Here is a 12925-nt window from a genome sequence, read left to right as displayed (position 1 = left end):
GCTATGACATGGTTTTGTTCTGTCCTCCACTCATCTTCATACTCCTGGGGAGGCGGGGTATGATGCCTGCCAGATTTTTTTGGTTTACTCAGCTTTTGCAGATTTGGTCATTTTTCCTTGATGTTTGTACTCAATACAATGGTGGAGAGCTACTTCATGAAAGCGCCACTGTACATGGTGGAGTCATACAAACCTCTATTAAACCACCTGTTAAAGCTGTATTTAATCACGATTGCCTTGACAGTGAGCCTCAGTGTGCTTCTGGGTTCAAATTGTTCTCGATGCTTGGTCCTGTCCTGCTTGCTTGCAAGTCTAGTTACACTCTTTGCTTTGCTGCAGGGATGAAAAGATTGCCATTATGCGTGAGAAGCACTCTGCTCTGATGCGTCCCGTGGTTTTTGCCCTGGATCATGTATGCAGCATAACAGCAGCTCCAGCAGAGACTCCACATGAAACGTGGTTCCAGCAGACCTACGGTAATGCAGTCATCTCTGCCCTGGAGCGGCTAAGAAACCCTGCCAACCCCGCCAACCCGGCCAGCAGCTGGCTCCCCTTCAGACAGGTTTGTGAGTGTTGGTGCATGGATGTAGGCTTTTTAATAGCTATGCACATGTTTACATTATATACATCAGTACAATCATTATTCATTTTATAAAACAAAAACTTTTTGCAAGCTTGAGCAAGTGCTTTGTGTGTTGGTTAGATCATGATGAGTCTGCAGCAGCGTGCTCAGAAACGAGCCAGCTATCTGCTTCATCTGAATGAGATCAGTCCTCGCCTGGTCTCTATGACTACAACAGAGATGGCCCTGCCAGGTGAGGTGTCAGCGTCAGATGCTGTCACCATACAGAGTGTAGGCAACACCATCACCATCCTGCCCACCAAGACCAAGCCAAAGAAGCTCTTCTTCTTGGGTTCAGATGGATGCAACTACCCGTACCTTTTTAAAGGTAGGAGACCAGTCCACAGCAGTGAATATGTGTTGGAAATAAATTCTGTCACATATAAAGATAGAATGAAAATACTATACTACTATGTTCTCAAAGATGTTAACTATGTGCATAGGCTCTGATGCTACATTTTGAAGTTCACAGACACTATACTGACTCTGATGTGTGCCTCCTCAAAAATATAGTTATCCCGCTTTAGTGGTCAATGAAGAAAGCATGATTGTTCAAAAAAAAAAAAAGTGGCATACATCTAGCAAAACCATTTTTACTTCTTACTTCTTCTCTGTTACAGTGAATGTAATGTAGATCTAGCAACCATATGGCATAGTCTCGTGTGCAGTGAGGAAATAGTGAATTCCCACCTTAGCTCAAATCACAAACTAAATGAAAGAACACATTTACTGAGTGTTGGCAGCAATGATATATGATGGATCAAATCTGATACTGATCTATAAATGAAAACTTACATCGGAAATGTATCTGGCATAGATATTGTAATCCCTTTCAGAACAGGCAATACAGTTGTACCTGTAGGAATAAAAATATAGTGGTATAATGTAGCACTTGTGAAGCAGAGACACTGAATGAAAAGAAATAACAATGCAAAAAAGACTAGAAGTTTGTTTTCTTTTGAAAAAAAATCTCAAGTAGTTTCTGAATTTGCAGACAGGTTTGGTTTTATTTGTTCAGGTTTTGAGTCCTCTTTCCAAAAACATTGTTGCTATAGATACTCCATGGACCTCACTGTCAACAGTTTTTGTTAACAGTCCAAAGTAGTTTTAATAAAAATGTTCAGTGACATCTGTGGACCAGTGAAGAATGTCAGTAGTGCTGAAGTAGTGAATAAAATCTTGTCTCTCTCAGGTCTGGAGGATTTGCATTTGGATGAGCGCATCATGCAGTTTTTGTCAATTGTCAACACCATGTTCACCAAGATAAACCAGCAGGAGCAGCCTCACTTCCATGCCCGCCACTACTCTGTCACGCCCCTAGGAACCCGATCCGGACTCATCCAGTGGGTGGATGGAGCCACACCACTGTTTGGCCTCTACAAGCGTTGGCAACAGAGGGAGGTTGTGCTGCAGACTCAAAAGGTAACTCACCAATACTGTGCTGCACTGAAAAGAAGTCAGTAGACATGCATTGGATCACGTGAACAGCAAGAATTTGTTTACCAAAACTGCACCAGGCCGTTTTCTGACTACCTTTCCCATTGAACCCCATGATCTGGGCCATTGCAGTAGCGATAGTTTTCATCAGAGCTAAACTGACAAGTTTTTTTGTCCTGACCAGGCCCAAGACTCATACCAGCAGCAACCAGTGCCTCCAGTACCCCGCCCTAGTGAGCTGTACTACAGCCGCATCGGGCCAGCTCTGAAGGCAGTGGGCCTCAGTCTAGATGTGACACGACGAGACTGGCCACTCAGCGTTATGAAGGAGGTGCTAAAAGAGTTAATGGAGGCTACACCTTCCAACTTGCTGGCCAAGGAGCTATGGTGTTCTTGCACCACACCAAACGAGTGGTGGAGGGTCACTCAGGTAACCATGGCTGCTTGTGATTTAAAAATGATGAATGGATGGATAATGTGTGATGTGACTAAAACAATTTCCTTAACTGTTTGTTAAACGTGACTATAGCTTTTCATTTCATTGATCACTATTAAAAGAACAGTGGTATGGGATGTTCGGAAATGACATCAATGATGAAAGTTCAGTCTGTTATTCTTTTTCTTTGATTTTGCAGTCATACGCCAGATCAACCGCTGTCATGTCGATGGTGGGATACATCATTGGCCTTGGTGACCGTCACCTTGATAATGTGTTGATTGACATGACCACTGGAGAAGTGGTGCACATTGACTACAATGTATGCTTTGAAAAAGGTCAGTTTCAACTTTTTTACTTGACTATGTGTTTTGATTCAGTTTAATCGGAATGACATTAAGAACTGCTTCATGCCCAACATGTAGACTCTGCTTTGTTTTATGTGATTATATGTCTATCTTCATTTGCTGATTAAAGTGATGTGTGTAGCATGTCATAAAATGTACTCAATTATGAACTGTGTGTCTGTGTCAAGGGAAGAGCCTGCGGGTGCCAGAGAAAGTCCCATTCAGGATGACCCACAACATTGAGACTGCTCTGGGAGTCACTGGGGTTGAGGGCATCTTCAGGCTATCCTGTGAACAGGTTCCTGTCATATCACACACTAGTTAGACCCTATCACTTTCACACTGAATTGTGTATACACTCTACTTACAATTCAAATCTTGATCTCTAATGAAAATATTTGCTGTGTTTTGCAGATAGTTGCTGCTGAGTAAATGCTGAAATCAGTTGTGTCATTTCAGGTGGTTCAGATGATGCGTCGGGGCCGAGAGACCCTACTGACCCTGCTGGAGGCCTTTGTCTATGATCCCCTGGTTGACTGGACTGCTGGGGGTGAGGTGGGCTTTGCTGGAGCAGTATATGGAGGAGGAGGCCAACAGGCTGACAGCAAGCAGAGCAAGAGGGAGATGGAGAGAGACATCACACGCTCTCTCTTCTCCTCCAGGGTGGCTGAGATTAAGGTTGGCCCATCTCATTAGTTATTAAGTGTTACATTCGCCAGTGTTGTGCACCTGTGCTGTGAAAGACATTCTTTTCTGAGCTTCTCTAACATCTAATCTTATTTAATCTTTTATTTATTTGTTTTTATTTCAGTAAGTTAGTGGAGAAGTTTTCAAGAAATTTGTGGGTATTTTCTAAATCTCTAAAAGTTGGGCATGTGGGCAATACATCAGGGGTTTGGTTTTGGCCTCTGGCCCACCATTAAGTTTGAGTTTTTGCTCTCCAAGGGAGAAAGTTTTGGCAACCCTGGTCAAAATGGTGATTCAGAGGATTCATTAATCTGACTAAAATTAAATTCAGGAGGAGACAATGAATGTCTTCTTTTTTGATGAAGAGCTCTAGTGGAGGCAAGACGGCTGCAAGATATAGACTGGAGACCAGAGGTCAGGCCAAGGTTATGGTTAAACTCTGGGAAATAAAATTTCTACTTACAAAACCTCAGGGAACCCAAGGTTGATTAAAGTACCACATACAGATGAAGCAAAGCATTTGAGATTTTTGAGTGATTGGTGTACTATGTGGACTTCGTGCAGGTGAACTGGTTTAAGAATCGTGACGAGATGCTGGCAGTCCTGCCACAAGTGGAAGAGTCTGTGGAGGAGTACTTGGTCCTGCAGGAGGTGCTCTGCCAAGGGGAGAAACTACAAGCCAAACTTGAGGAGGAGATGGCTTTCCTGGAGGGAGCAGAGAACCATCCGGACCATCACATCCTCACCCTGGAGCAAAGGTCTGTGACAGCACAGTACTCATTTAGTCCACATCCATGTCCATTTAAATATGTATAAACACACACACACGCACACACACGTGTGTGTATGTACAGTTGTGGTGTATTGGAACCGAGACCCCAAGCCACATGGACCAGCAATTCTAAGTTTTTAGCTGTGCTCAATTGTTCAAGAAAATCTTCTCATTGGTGTTCACTGAAATCATCAGCAGGAGTCAGAGTTCTGGGTAGCAAAGACTTTTATGTTGACAATAAAGGAGAGTTGTTCAACATGCACACAAGATAGAGCTCTGATCTAAAATGGCTGGTGTGTCTGCTTTTATACTGTTGAGACTGTACTTGTCCACGCCTATTGTCCATCCTCTAATCATTGTATGAGTCTTAATCTTAATACACCATTAGGTAATTTCTCAATATATATTAGCAGATTGCTTTTTCAGTGTCTTATTACATTTCCCTTTCCAGATGCTCCCTAATTACTAGGACATCCTTGGGTCATATTTTCTTTTTATTTAATAATCTCCTACAGACAGATTACACCAGTATTTTTCTTCCTTGGTCTTGCTTTCCAGTTTTGTCAAAGTTATTACTAGTTCCAGAGACCATTATTTCTTGCTGTTGCTGACTATGATATTTTTTAAAAATGATAGTTTTATACATGTGCACATAGGATTACATCAAGATCACAATGAGGTTACAAGGTCATAGTTCATAACACAAAAACACAGTGAGGGTACATGGACAGTTAGTTCATGACAGCCATTTCATCCTCATTAACTCATGTACTTCTCTGTCGTACTAATGTCCTTTCTTTAATCTAAAACAGAACGCACGACGTACTAATGGACTTCCTTAGTCTAATACACAACACATGATTTATCATAAAGCATTGCCACATGACATCTCTTTAGCATCATATATCTTTGTTAGAAAATTATACTACACAGTGGCATGGCAAGTTTAGGCATCCCATGTTAAAATTTCTGTTACTGTAAATAGTTAAGTGAGTAGATTGTGGACTGCTCTCCAAAAGGCATAATGTAAAAAATTAAACGTTCTTTTCAACATTTTAAGCAAGATTGGTGCAATATTTTTGTTTTGTATAATTTCAGAGTGAAAAAAAGGTAAGGGGGGGCAAGGGGGACTCTGCAGAGTTTGGGTACCCCAAGAGATTTGACCTCTCTTACCTGAATTGATAGTGCTATGGCTTGATCACAATCATTATCAGGAAAAGCCAGGTGATGCAAATTTTAGAGTTTTATAAATACTTGGCTCTCAAACCTTGACCCAGCAATCAGCAGCCATGGCCTTTAAGCAGCGTTCTAGCACTTTGAAAACTCAAATGACTGATGCCCACTATCAGGAAAAGGCTATGAGAAGATAGCAAAGTGTTTTCAGGTAGTTGTTTCCTCAGTTTATAATGTAATTAAGAAATGGCAGTCGACAGGAACAGTGGAGGTCAAGCCAAGGTCTGAAACCAAGAAAACTTTCTGAGAGAACTGCTCAATGGATTGCTAGAGAGGAAAAGTGTGTCCTAACCACAAAATTCAGCCTCAGACTGCCCAAGGATACTTCAGCATGTGGAGTGCCGAGGCCAGGGATCGACCTCCTGAGCCACAACCCCCTGACACCTCAAAATCCACAAAGGACTACCTCAAGAGGCGTAAGCTGTAGGTTTTGTCGTCACAGTCCCAGACGTAGAAGTCTTTTGAAAGGAAGAATGTGCCAAAATCCCACAAACAAGAACTGAAAGACTCTTAGCTGACCTGCTTTGGGCCCTTCGTTATTTTTTGGTATTTTAAAACTGTAAAAGATGGAATCAGGAACTAAGCTAGCTTCATCGGCATTTAAATATCTTTAGCTTGCAAGCTAAAGCAATAAGTATGTGAGTCCAAGAAATGTATATTGTATAAATGGTTCGATTTTATGAAATCAATAATAGCTATGCACGTTATTATTGACATTACCTGTGAAGTCTCTCCGGGTCGGGTGGCGTTGCCCTGCATGTTTGCATCTGGGGCATGCGCAGTTGGAGGAATCGCCGATCGATTACTTTCCCCTGCGACTTGACTGTGACCTCAGTGACGTCATTTCAGCACTTTTTGAGTCGTACCCGTAAACTTGAATTTGTATTCACAGTGAAGACTTCGTAGTTGTAGAAAAATGAGTTGTATTCTCAAGACTTTGCACTCACAGCTTTTAGACTCATACTCCTATAAAAACAATCGTAACCCGAACCCAATTTCACAGACTCACATATATGACAGCAGAATTTTGTGTAAAACAACTTTTATGACACACAAATTGTTAACTTTGCAAATACGAAACTTTAATTATGGACATGAAAGAAATGTGTCATCTTTAACTTTATACCATTTGGAAATCGGGTCATCTTTACTTGCTTAGCTATGTTTGGTAACAGAAATTATTACCAGGGGTATCCAGTATTTGAATGCCACTGTATATTTGTGTGCGTGTGTCTGTGTTAAGAACAGCCACAAGTCTCCCAGGGGGCATTTGAGTTATTTACAGATTCTGAAAGTGTAGTTTCTAAGCTAGCACATGTAAATCTGAAAATATTTGAAGATGTGGCCATTTGAATGTAGGCACTCCTCAAACTAGTTTAGTGAGAAATCCAGCCTAAAAGATTCTCACCTACCAGGGGAGCCAGGTAAGACAGTGTTGCTCATTGCATCTCATTTACATAAGTCCAACCCCCTCCTGTTCTAGCTATCAGTGACATCTGGTATCTGTTAGCCTGCAGGACAGAAAATATTGTAGTGGTATGAACAATGGTTATCAAATGGAAATGGAAATTCTTTTGTTACAAAAAGCCCCTGAATAAAAATGAAAAACAGGAGAGGTAACATATTTAAGAATTAGAAGGAGCAAATGTAGATACTTATTTCTAATATAAAATAAAATAAAATAAATTCTGTCACTCTGTGGTGCAGTGATCAGTCTGTTGCTGAATGAGTCAAGTCAAGTCAACTTTATTGTCAATGCTGCTATATATACAGGGCATTAACAGAAGCCGGCACTTGATGATCATAAAGTCCACGAGGGGTGAACAGTGTCTACAAATCACCACAGCGTCTTGACACCAAGCATCCCTGATATAAACACAGACCCCGCCGCCGTGGGTCTTACCTCCTTCAAAGAGGGCTCTGTCTGCTCAGTAGCATGTTAGCCGGTCCAGCTGGATGGCGGAGTCCGGTATGCTGTTATTGAGCCATGTTTCCGTAAAAACGAAAACATAGCACTCTTTCACAGTCTGCTGGGTCGATCTCAGAAGGTGTATATAGTTCAGTTTGTTGTCCAAGGAGCATACATTGGCGAGTACGATAGATGGTATAACCAGCTTTTGTGGATTTGCCACTAGCCTGGCCGGGATACCCCCGTGCTTTCCCCGCTTCCTCCCCCTTGCACCGCCTGCAGCGCTTCCTCTGCGTGTGCGCCGCAGTAGTGGAGGTGGTTGTTGGTGGTGGTTGTTGAAATGGGCCGCCGGAGTAGGCCGAGGTCAAGTAACTCCTTAGTGTGTGCCAGGTTTAATTTGCAGATTGCTGTGTTACCGATGTCAAAATGAGTATGTATGAGAGAGAGGTGTTGATTTAAACCAATTCAAAAGGCATAAATGTGACCCTGGGACACATTCTCAAGTGTTTAATTTTGATCAATTAATTTTTTAGGTTTTTGTTGTTGATGTGTATTGTAACATTTGTATTTTCATATCATCCCAGCAGTGTAATCTTGGCAAAATAAATAAACATGCTGCTCACATACCATTATCTTATTTGGAAAAAGTGTAAATTAAAAAGTTTAGTGATAATTTGGTTTCAAATTAAATGATTAAATCACCATTCAGTTTCTTGGAAACCTCACTGCAACTTCTTGAGCTTTTCCACAGTTATTGAGTTCCAGATTTTCTCTCTTTGTATGCAGGGAGGAGCCCAGCAGATGGCTCATATAAATACACTATGCATTAATATGTCGCACCAGATTTTGAAAGCTTAATCTCAAGCCCTCCTCGTCACAGGTATTCTGAACACACCCAGCTGCAGTCGCGGCAGCGGACAGTGCAGGAGGCCATTCAGAGCAAGCTGGCTGACCTGGAGCAGTGGATCTCCCAGTACCAGGCAGCATTCTCCAACCTGGAGGCCACCCAACTGGCCAGCTTGCTGCAAGACATCAACAGCCCCATAGATCTTGGTTAGTCCGACTGGAAATCACGCAAGGACAAATGGATGCACTTTTAAAATCCATTTTAAAAGTTCATTTTTGTAGCATTTCTTGAGTTTTAAGTAAAATACTGTTCCCAGTTTTTAGTAACATTTCTGGATATGATCTCTTTAATTATCTAGTTACCATTGGGTGCTAATTAGGTTTGCTTAGTGTGAAACATACATTTAAATTGAAACAAGAATTGTGACAATTTATGTTGCTTTTGATGAGGGTCAGTAATTTCTCTTACTGCTTTAACAACATCGGCCTCTTTCTTCCGCCATAAAGTACTCCTGCTTTGTGCCAGAAAACGATCAAGCAAATTCCCTCAAGATCAACCTGCCAGCATGCACTTTAGAATGTGATTTCAAGGCTGCTAGGTTTTCAGGCATAATTTCACATCTCTAAATGAGTGTGGTAAAATGTATTGTTAAAATGGCACATGGAGCATTTAATTCTAGTTTCCTTAAGCTGTGTTACATCTTGGCCTTGGTTGTCCAATTCTTCCAGGTCCTCCCAGCTATGTACCAGCTACAGCCTTCCTGCAGAATGCAGGCCAGGCCCACCTGATAAGCCAGTGTGAGAGTCTGGAGGCAGAGATGAGCTCCTTGCTGCAGCAGCGCCGTGGGGCCCTTCGTGGCTGCCTGGAGCAGCTGCACAGCTATGCTACCGTGGCTTTGTTGTACCCTCGGGCTACCCTACTGCTCCATCGTGCCTATCAGTGGAAGGCCTGGTTTGAGGAGCTGCTGAGAGACATGACAGTGGACCATTGCCAGCACATCTGCAGACAGTAAGGAACTGCAGCAGGCTTTCCTCTATAGCATCACACAAACTATTAAGAGCCTGTATGCCATTTCCTTGGCAAATTTGTGATTCTGCATGGTGTGGTTTATTTTCAGATGATTCAATATTCAGTATATAGTGTAATTCTTATATATATTTTCCATCTCAATTTTGCACATCCAATTGCTCAGTATATAGTATATAGTAAAAATACTTGTTTTATTGCTGTACATTTTATTGTGTGGTATATTTCTGTATATTTGTATATTTCTTATTTACTTATATCCTTAGTATTAATATTCTGTTTCTTTTTATATTGCCTTTATATATATATATTCCTTCTCGTTCTTGCCTTCTAATTTTATTCTAATCTATAATTCTATTTTGTATGGAACACTGCTACAAAAAACAATTTCCCCTCGGGGATCAATAAAGGAACGCTGATTCTGATTCTGATATATTCTTATTGTTATTTTTGCTTAAAATACACTTTACTGTTTACTATTTAAAAAACGATTTTGCCTCCTTCAATGTACTGTATGAATGAAGAAATTAAAACTTGGTATAATACAATAATATAATATATTTCCATATCCTCTCATGGCTGACACACTACTGTCTTAAGCTCTTACCACGCAACAGGTTCTCCTCCTTGGAGTTGTTGCAAGGTTACAAGAAACAACATAATGTTCCAGAAACATTTTTATGGTTACTCTGGATTATCCACAGACTGGGCTATGAATATATTTGATTTAGCATTTTATCAGTAGGATTTTGGCATGTTGATTGTGTTGTTGCACTCACTTGTAACTTATCATGCTCACAGTTGAGCTTTGTTTCCCCTTCTCTTTACAGATATGAGCTGCTGTTTACTCCCCAACCTCCTGCAGCCTCTTGCCAGTTCCTGTCCAGTGTGGAGTTGGCTTTACAGCACCAAGTGGCTGATGCTAATGATCATGTGATGCACCAAGCAGAGCGACTGAAAGCTGAGGGTACAACTGCAGCAGCCTGCGAGGAACAGCTACAGGAGATTGACCACTGCATCACAGTCTTCCTTCAGGAGAACGGAGAGCCAGGGTCCCTTAGTCTGGCTGGAATCATTACCTCTGCCCTCTGCACACTCTGCAGGTTTGACACATATCTTTCATTCATGTCTTTCATTCCACGTTTCATTTGGCTGTTCGTCCACTCACACTAATGAAAAATAGTTAGTGGTACAATATCATCAGTGGCTGCATTGGGATAAGATAAGATAAGATAAGATAAGATAAGATAAGATAAGTGGCATAAATGTGAAAGTCAAGCAATTTATCCGCTGAGTTTTGGAGTTTTCTTCATTTTAAGATGAGAAGGCACGAACGTTAGTTACGTACCATAACTTCAGATTCTATAAGTGAAGGTGGCTATTTCTAGTGTGTTCATCCCTCACACATGCAGTATTGAAGCCTTTTAGTCAATGCCCACTTGAGTGATTAATAATAGTTAACGAATTAATGGGAGATCAGTCACATCATCCGAAGTGCAAGCTCTCCATACAGGGATCCTCTATTTCCAGCTCAAAAAGACACCGTCTGACAACGACTTGAAAAGTATTATTTATTTGACACAATAATGAGAATGGATATGAATATTGAATAATATAACAAATGATATGGACTATATGATGAAACACAAAAGACTGAATAAAGAAGCTATAGCAAAATAATAAAAGAATGAGTTTGGCAATAGTGAGAAGTAGTTTTGAGGAAAAATAAGGACACGAATTGTATTGTTCATTTCTTGAATGGATGACGAGTCTAGCGAGTCTAAGGAGAAGTAAGATGGTTATAACCTACGACACCAGCTCTTATTCAAATGTAGCATGAAAATGCCTACTTCTGTGCCAGCGACACTCCGGTGTCGGCCTGTCCTGAACGGCCACGAAGGAAGGGGGCCCTTGACTGTTGGCTCTGATCTGCGCTGCGGTCCAATGGGAACCACAGTGAGAGCCAGTGTTGGACAGAGATGCTGCAGGGGTTCGACCTTAAGCGTCAGCAACAGAGAAGGAGCGTCTCTTTCGATGGCTATTTGACCCAGACAGATGGCTTGAGGCAGGCTGCAGGACTTCGGTCCTAAGAGGCTGACGGCCGTATGGCAAAAATGTCTCGGCTAATAATAAAGTTGAGAATACTTTCGATGGCCTGTCAAAAGTATCTATAAAAATCTTTTTACATGATTCAGCTTTAATGGTTAAAGTAAAGAAGAGTTCGGCTTTAACTATGAAAAAGTTATGTGGTTTAACGTGGCAAGCAAAAGCAGACAAAAAGATTAAAATTACACACCAATAGGCTGGCAAAAGGACAACTGACAAGCAAAAGTTACAAAAACTAAAGAAAAACTAGTAAAGACTGGTCTTGAACAAAGAAGTGAGACCAAGGAGGGAAAAAAAGATACCACTTTTTTCCAGACCAAGTACAAGTACTTACATTTGAGTACTTGCCGATAGATTAAGATTAAGATTAGTACTTTATTAATCACAGCACACACATGCTACAGGGAGGAGGAGACTGTACACACGCCATGCTTTATGTGAAATTATTTTTTCCGCGTTTGACCCATCCTCGGTCCGTCGTTCCTCCGCAGCAGACCAGGAGCGGTGGGCTGCCAGCTGCCAGCCGATGCCGGTGCCCGCGCCCGGGGACCCATCCTTTTTCGTCACCGTTGGTCAGGCGGTGATCTTCTTGCATGTTTTTAGTGGGGGTTATTTAAGGAGGAAACCCCGGGTGAACACGGGGAGAACATGCAAACTCCACACAGAAAGGCCCCCTTTTTCCTCGAGCAGCAGGCACTGAAGACATGGTGGAGACACGATACCGAGTACCAATATGAGTACTAAATAATGCAATTACAGTTCTTGGTTACTTTTGAAAATGTGTTTTATTGTCATTTTCTGACTGTAACAAAGTGCTGCTACTGACATTTAACCACATGTTTTTGTTAAACATGGCATTGTTGCACTACTCAGTGATGTTGATTCTTGCACACTGTTCAGACTACTGCTGGCCTGTGCCTTGCATAGGTTTCTGGCTGGTGGCTCCCCCAAATCTTCCTGCTTGTCTGTCTCTCCTCTCGACACCCTCTGCAGCTCCAGCATCACCATCTCCTTGGCCTGTGGAGCAGTACTGACATTTGAGAAAAAAACGTTTTTTATATCTGAAATAGTGAAATTTAAATATTAGCTGGTATCAAAGTAGTCTGGAATTATTAGAATGAATATCAGTGTATGACTTTCCAAACACTTAGAATTTTCGATCATACTCTCGCACATGCTCAACCAACAGACACAGACTGACTGTGTGTGTGTGTCAGTCAGTCACACACACACACACACACACACACACACACACACACACACACACACACACACACACACACACACAGACTGACATGCTCATAGACAAATCAGACTGACACAAACATTAACAGACAGAAACACACAAAGATGGAATGCATTCAGTAGACAGACACATATATACACAGACACACACATACACAAATAAATGCAATGACGGACACACTTGGATTGAGTACAGTTGCGATGCAGTACAGTGGGTTTTTCTCCATGTTGGCGAAGCGTCTCTTGACGGCTGCAGCC

General features: G+C 41.6%; 1 protein-coding gene across 2 annotated transcripts in view; it reads left to right on the top strand.

The window, feature by feature from the left end:
* The window catches only part of smg1 (SMG1 nonsense mediated mRNA decay associated PI3K related kinase), a 144463-nt gene that overhangs the window by 92097 nt on the left and 39441 nt on the right, over positions 1 to 12925 (top strand). For both annotated transcript variants that reach the window (XM_070980185.1, XM_070980186.1), the window contains exons 39-49: positions 340 to 562; positions 704 to 950; positions 1815 to 2044; positions 2244 to 2489; positions 2695 to 2833; positions 3031 to 3140; positions 3302 to 3520; positions 4094 to 4287; positions 8324 to 8496; positions 9019 to 9298; positions 10147 to 10419. In XM_070980185.1, the coding sequence (XP_070836286.1) occupies positions 340 to 562; positions 704 to 950; positions 1815 to 2044; positions 2244 to 2489; positions 2695 to 2833; positions 3031 to 3140; positions 3302 to 3520; positions 4094 to 4287; positions 8324 to 8496; positions 9019 to 9298; positions 10147 to 10419 (2334 nt within the window). The remainder of the gene's footprint in view (positions 1 to 339; positions 563 to 703; positions 951 to 1814; positions 2045 to 2243; positions 2490 to 2694; positions 2834 to 3030; positions 3141 to 3301; positions 3521 to 4093; positions 4288 to 8323; positions 8497 to 9018; positions 9299 to 10146; positions 10420 to 12925) is intronic.

Source organism: Chaetodon trifascialis, chromosome 15 (assembly GCF_039877785.1).
Source record: "Chaetodon trifascialis isolate fChaTrf1 chromosome 15, fChaTrf1.hap1, whole genome shotgun sequence".
NCBI classification, from domain to species: domain Eukaryota; kingdom Metazoa; phylum Chordata; class Actinopteri; order Chaetodontiformes; family Chaetodontidae; genus Chaetodon; species Chaetodon trifascialis.
This window is presented reverse-complemented; position numbering and strand designations above follow the sequence as displayed.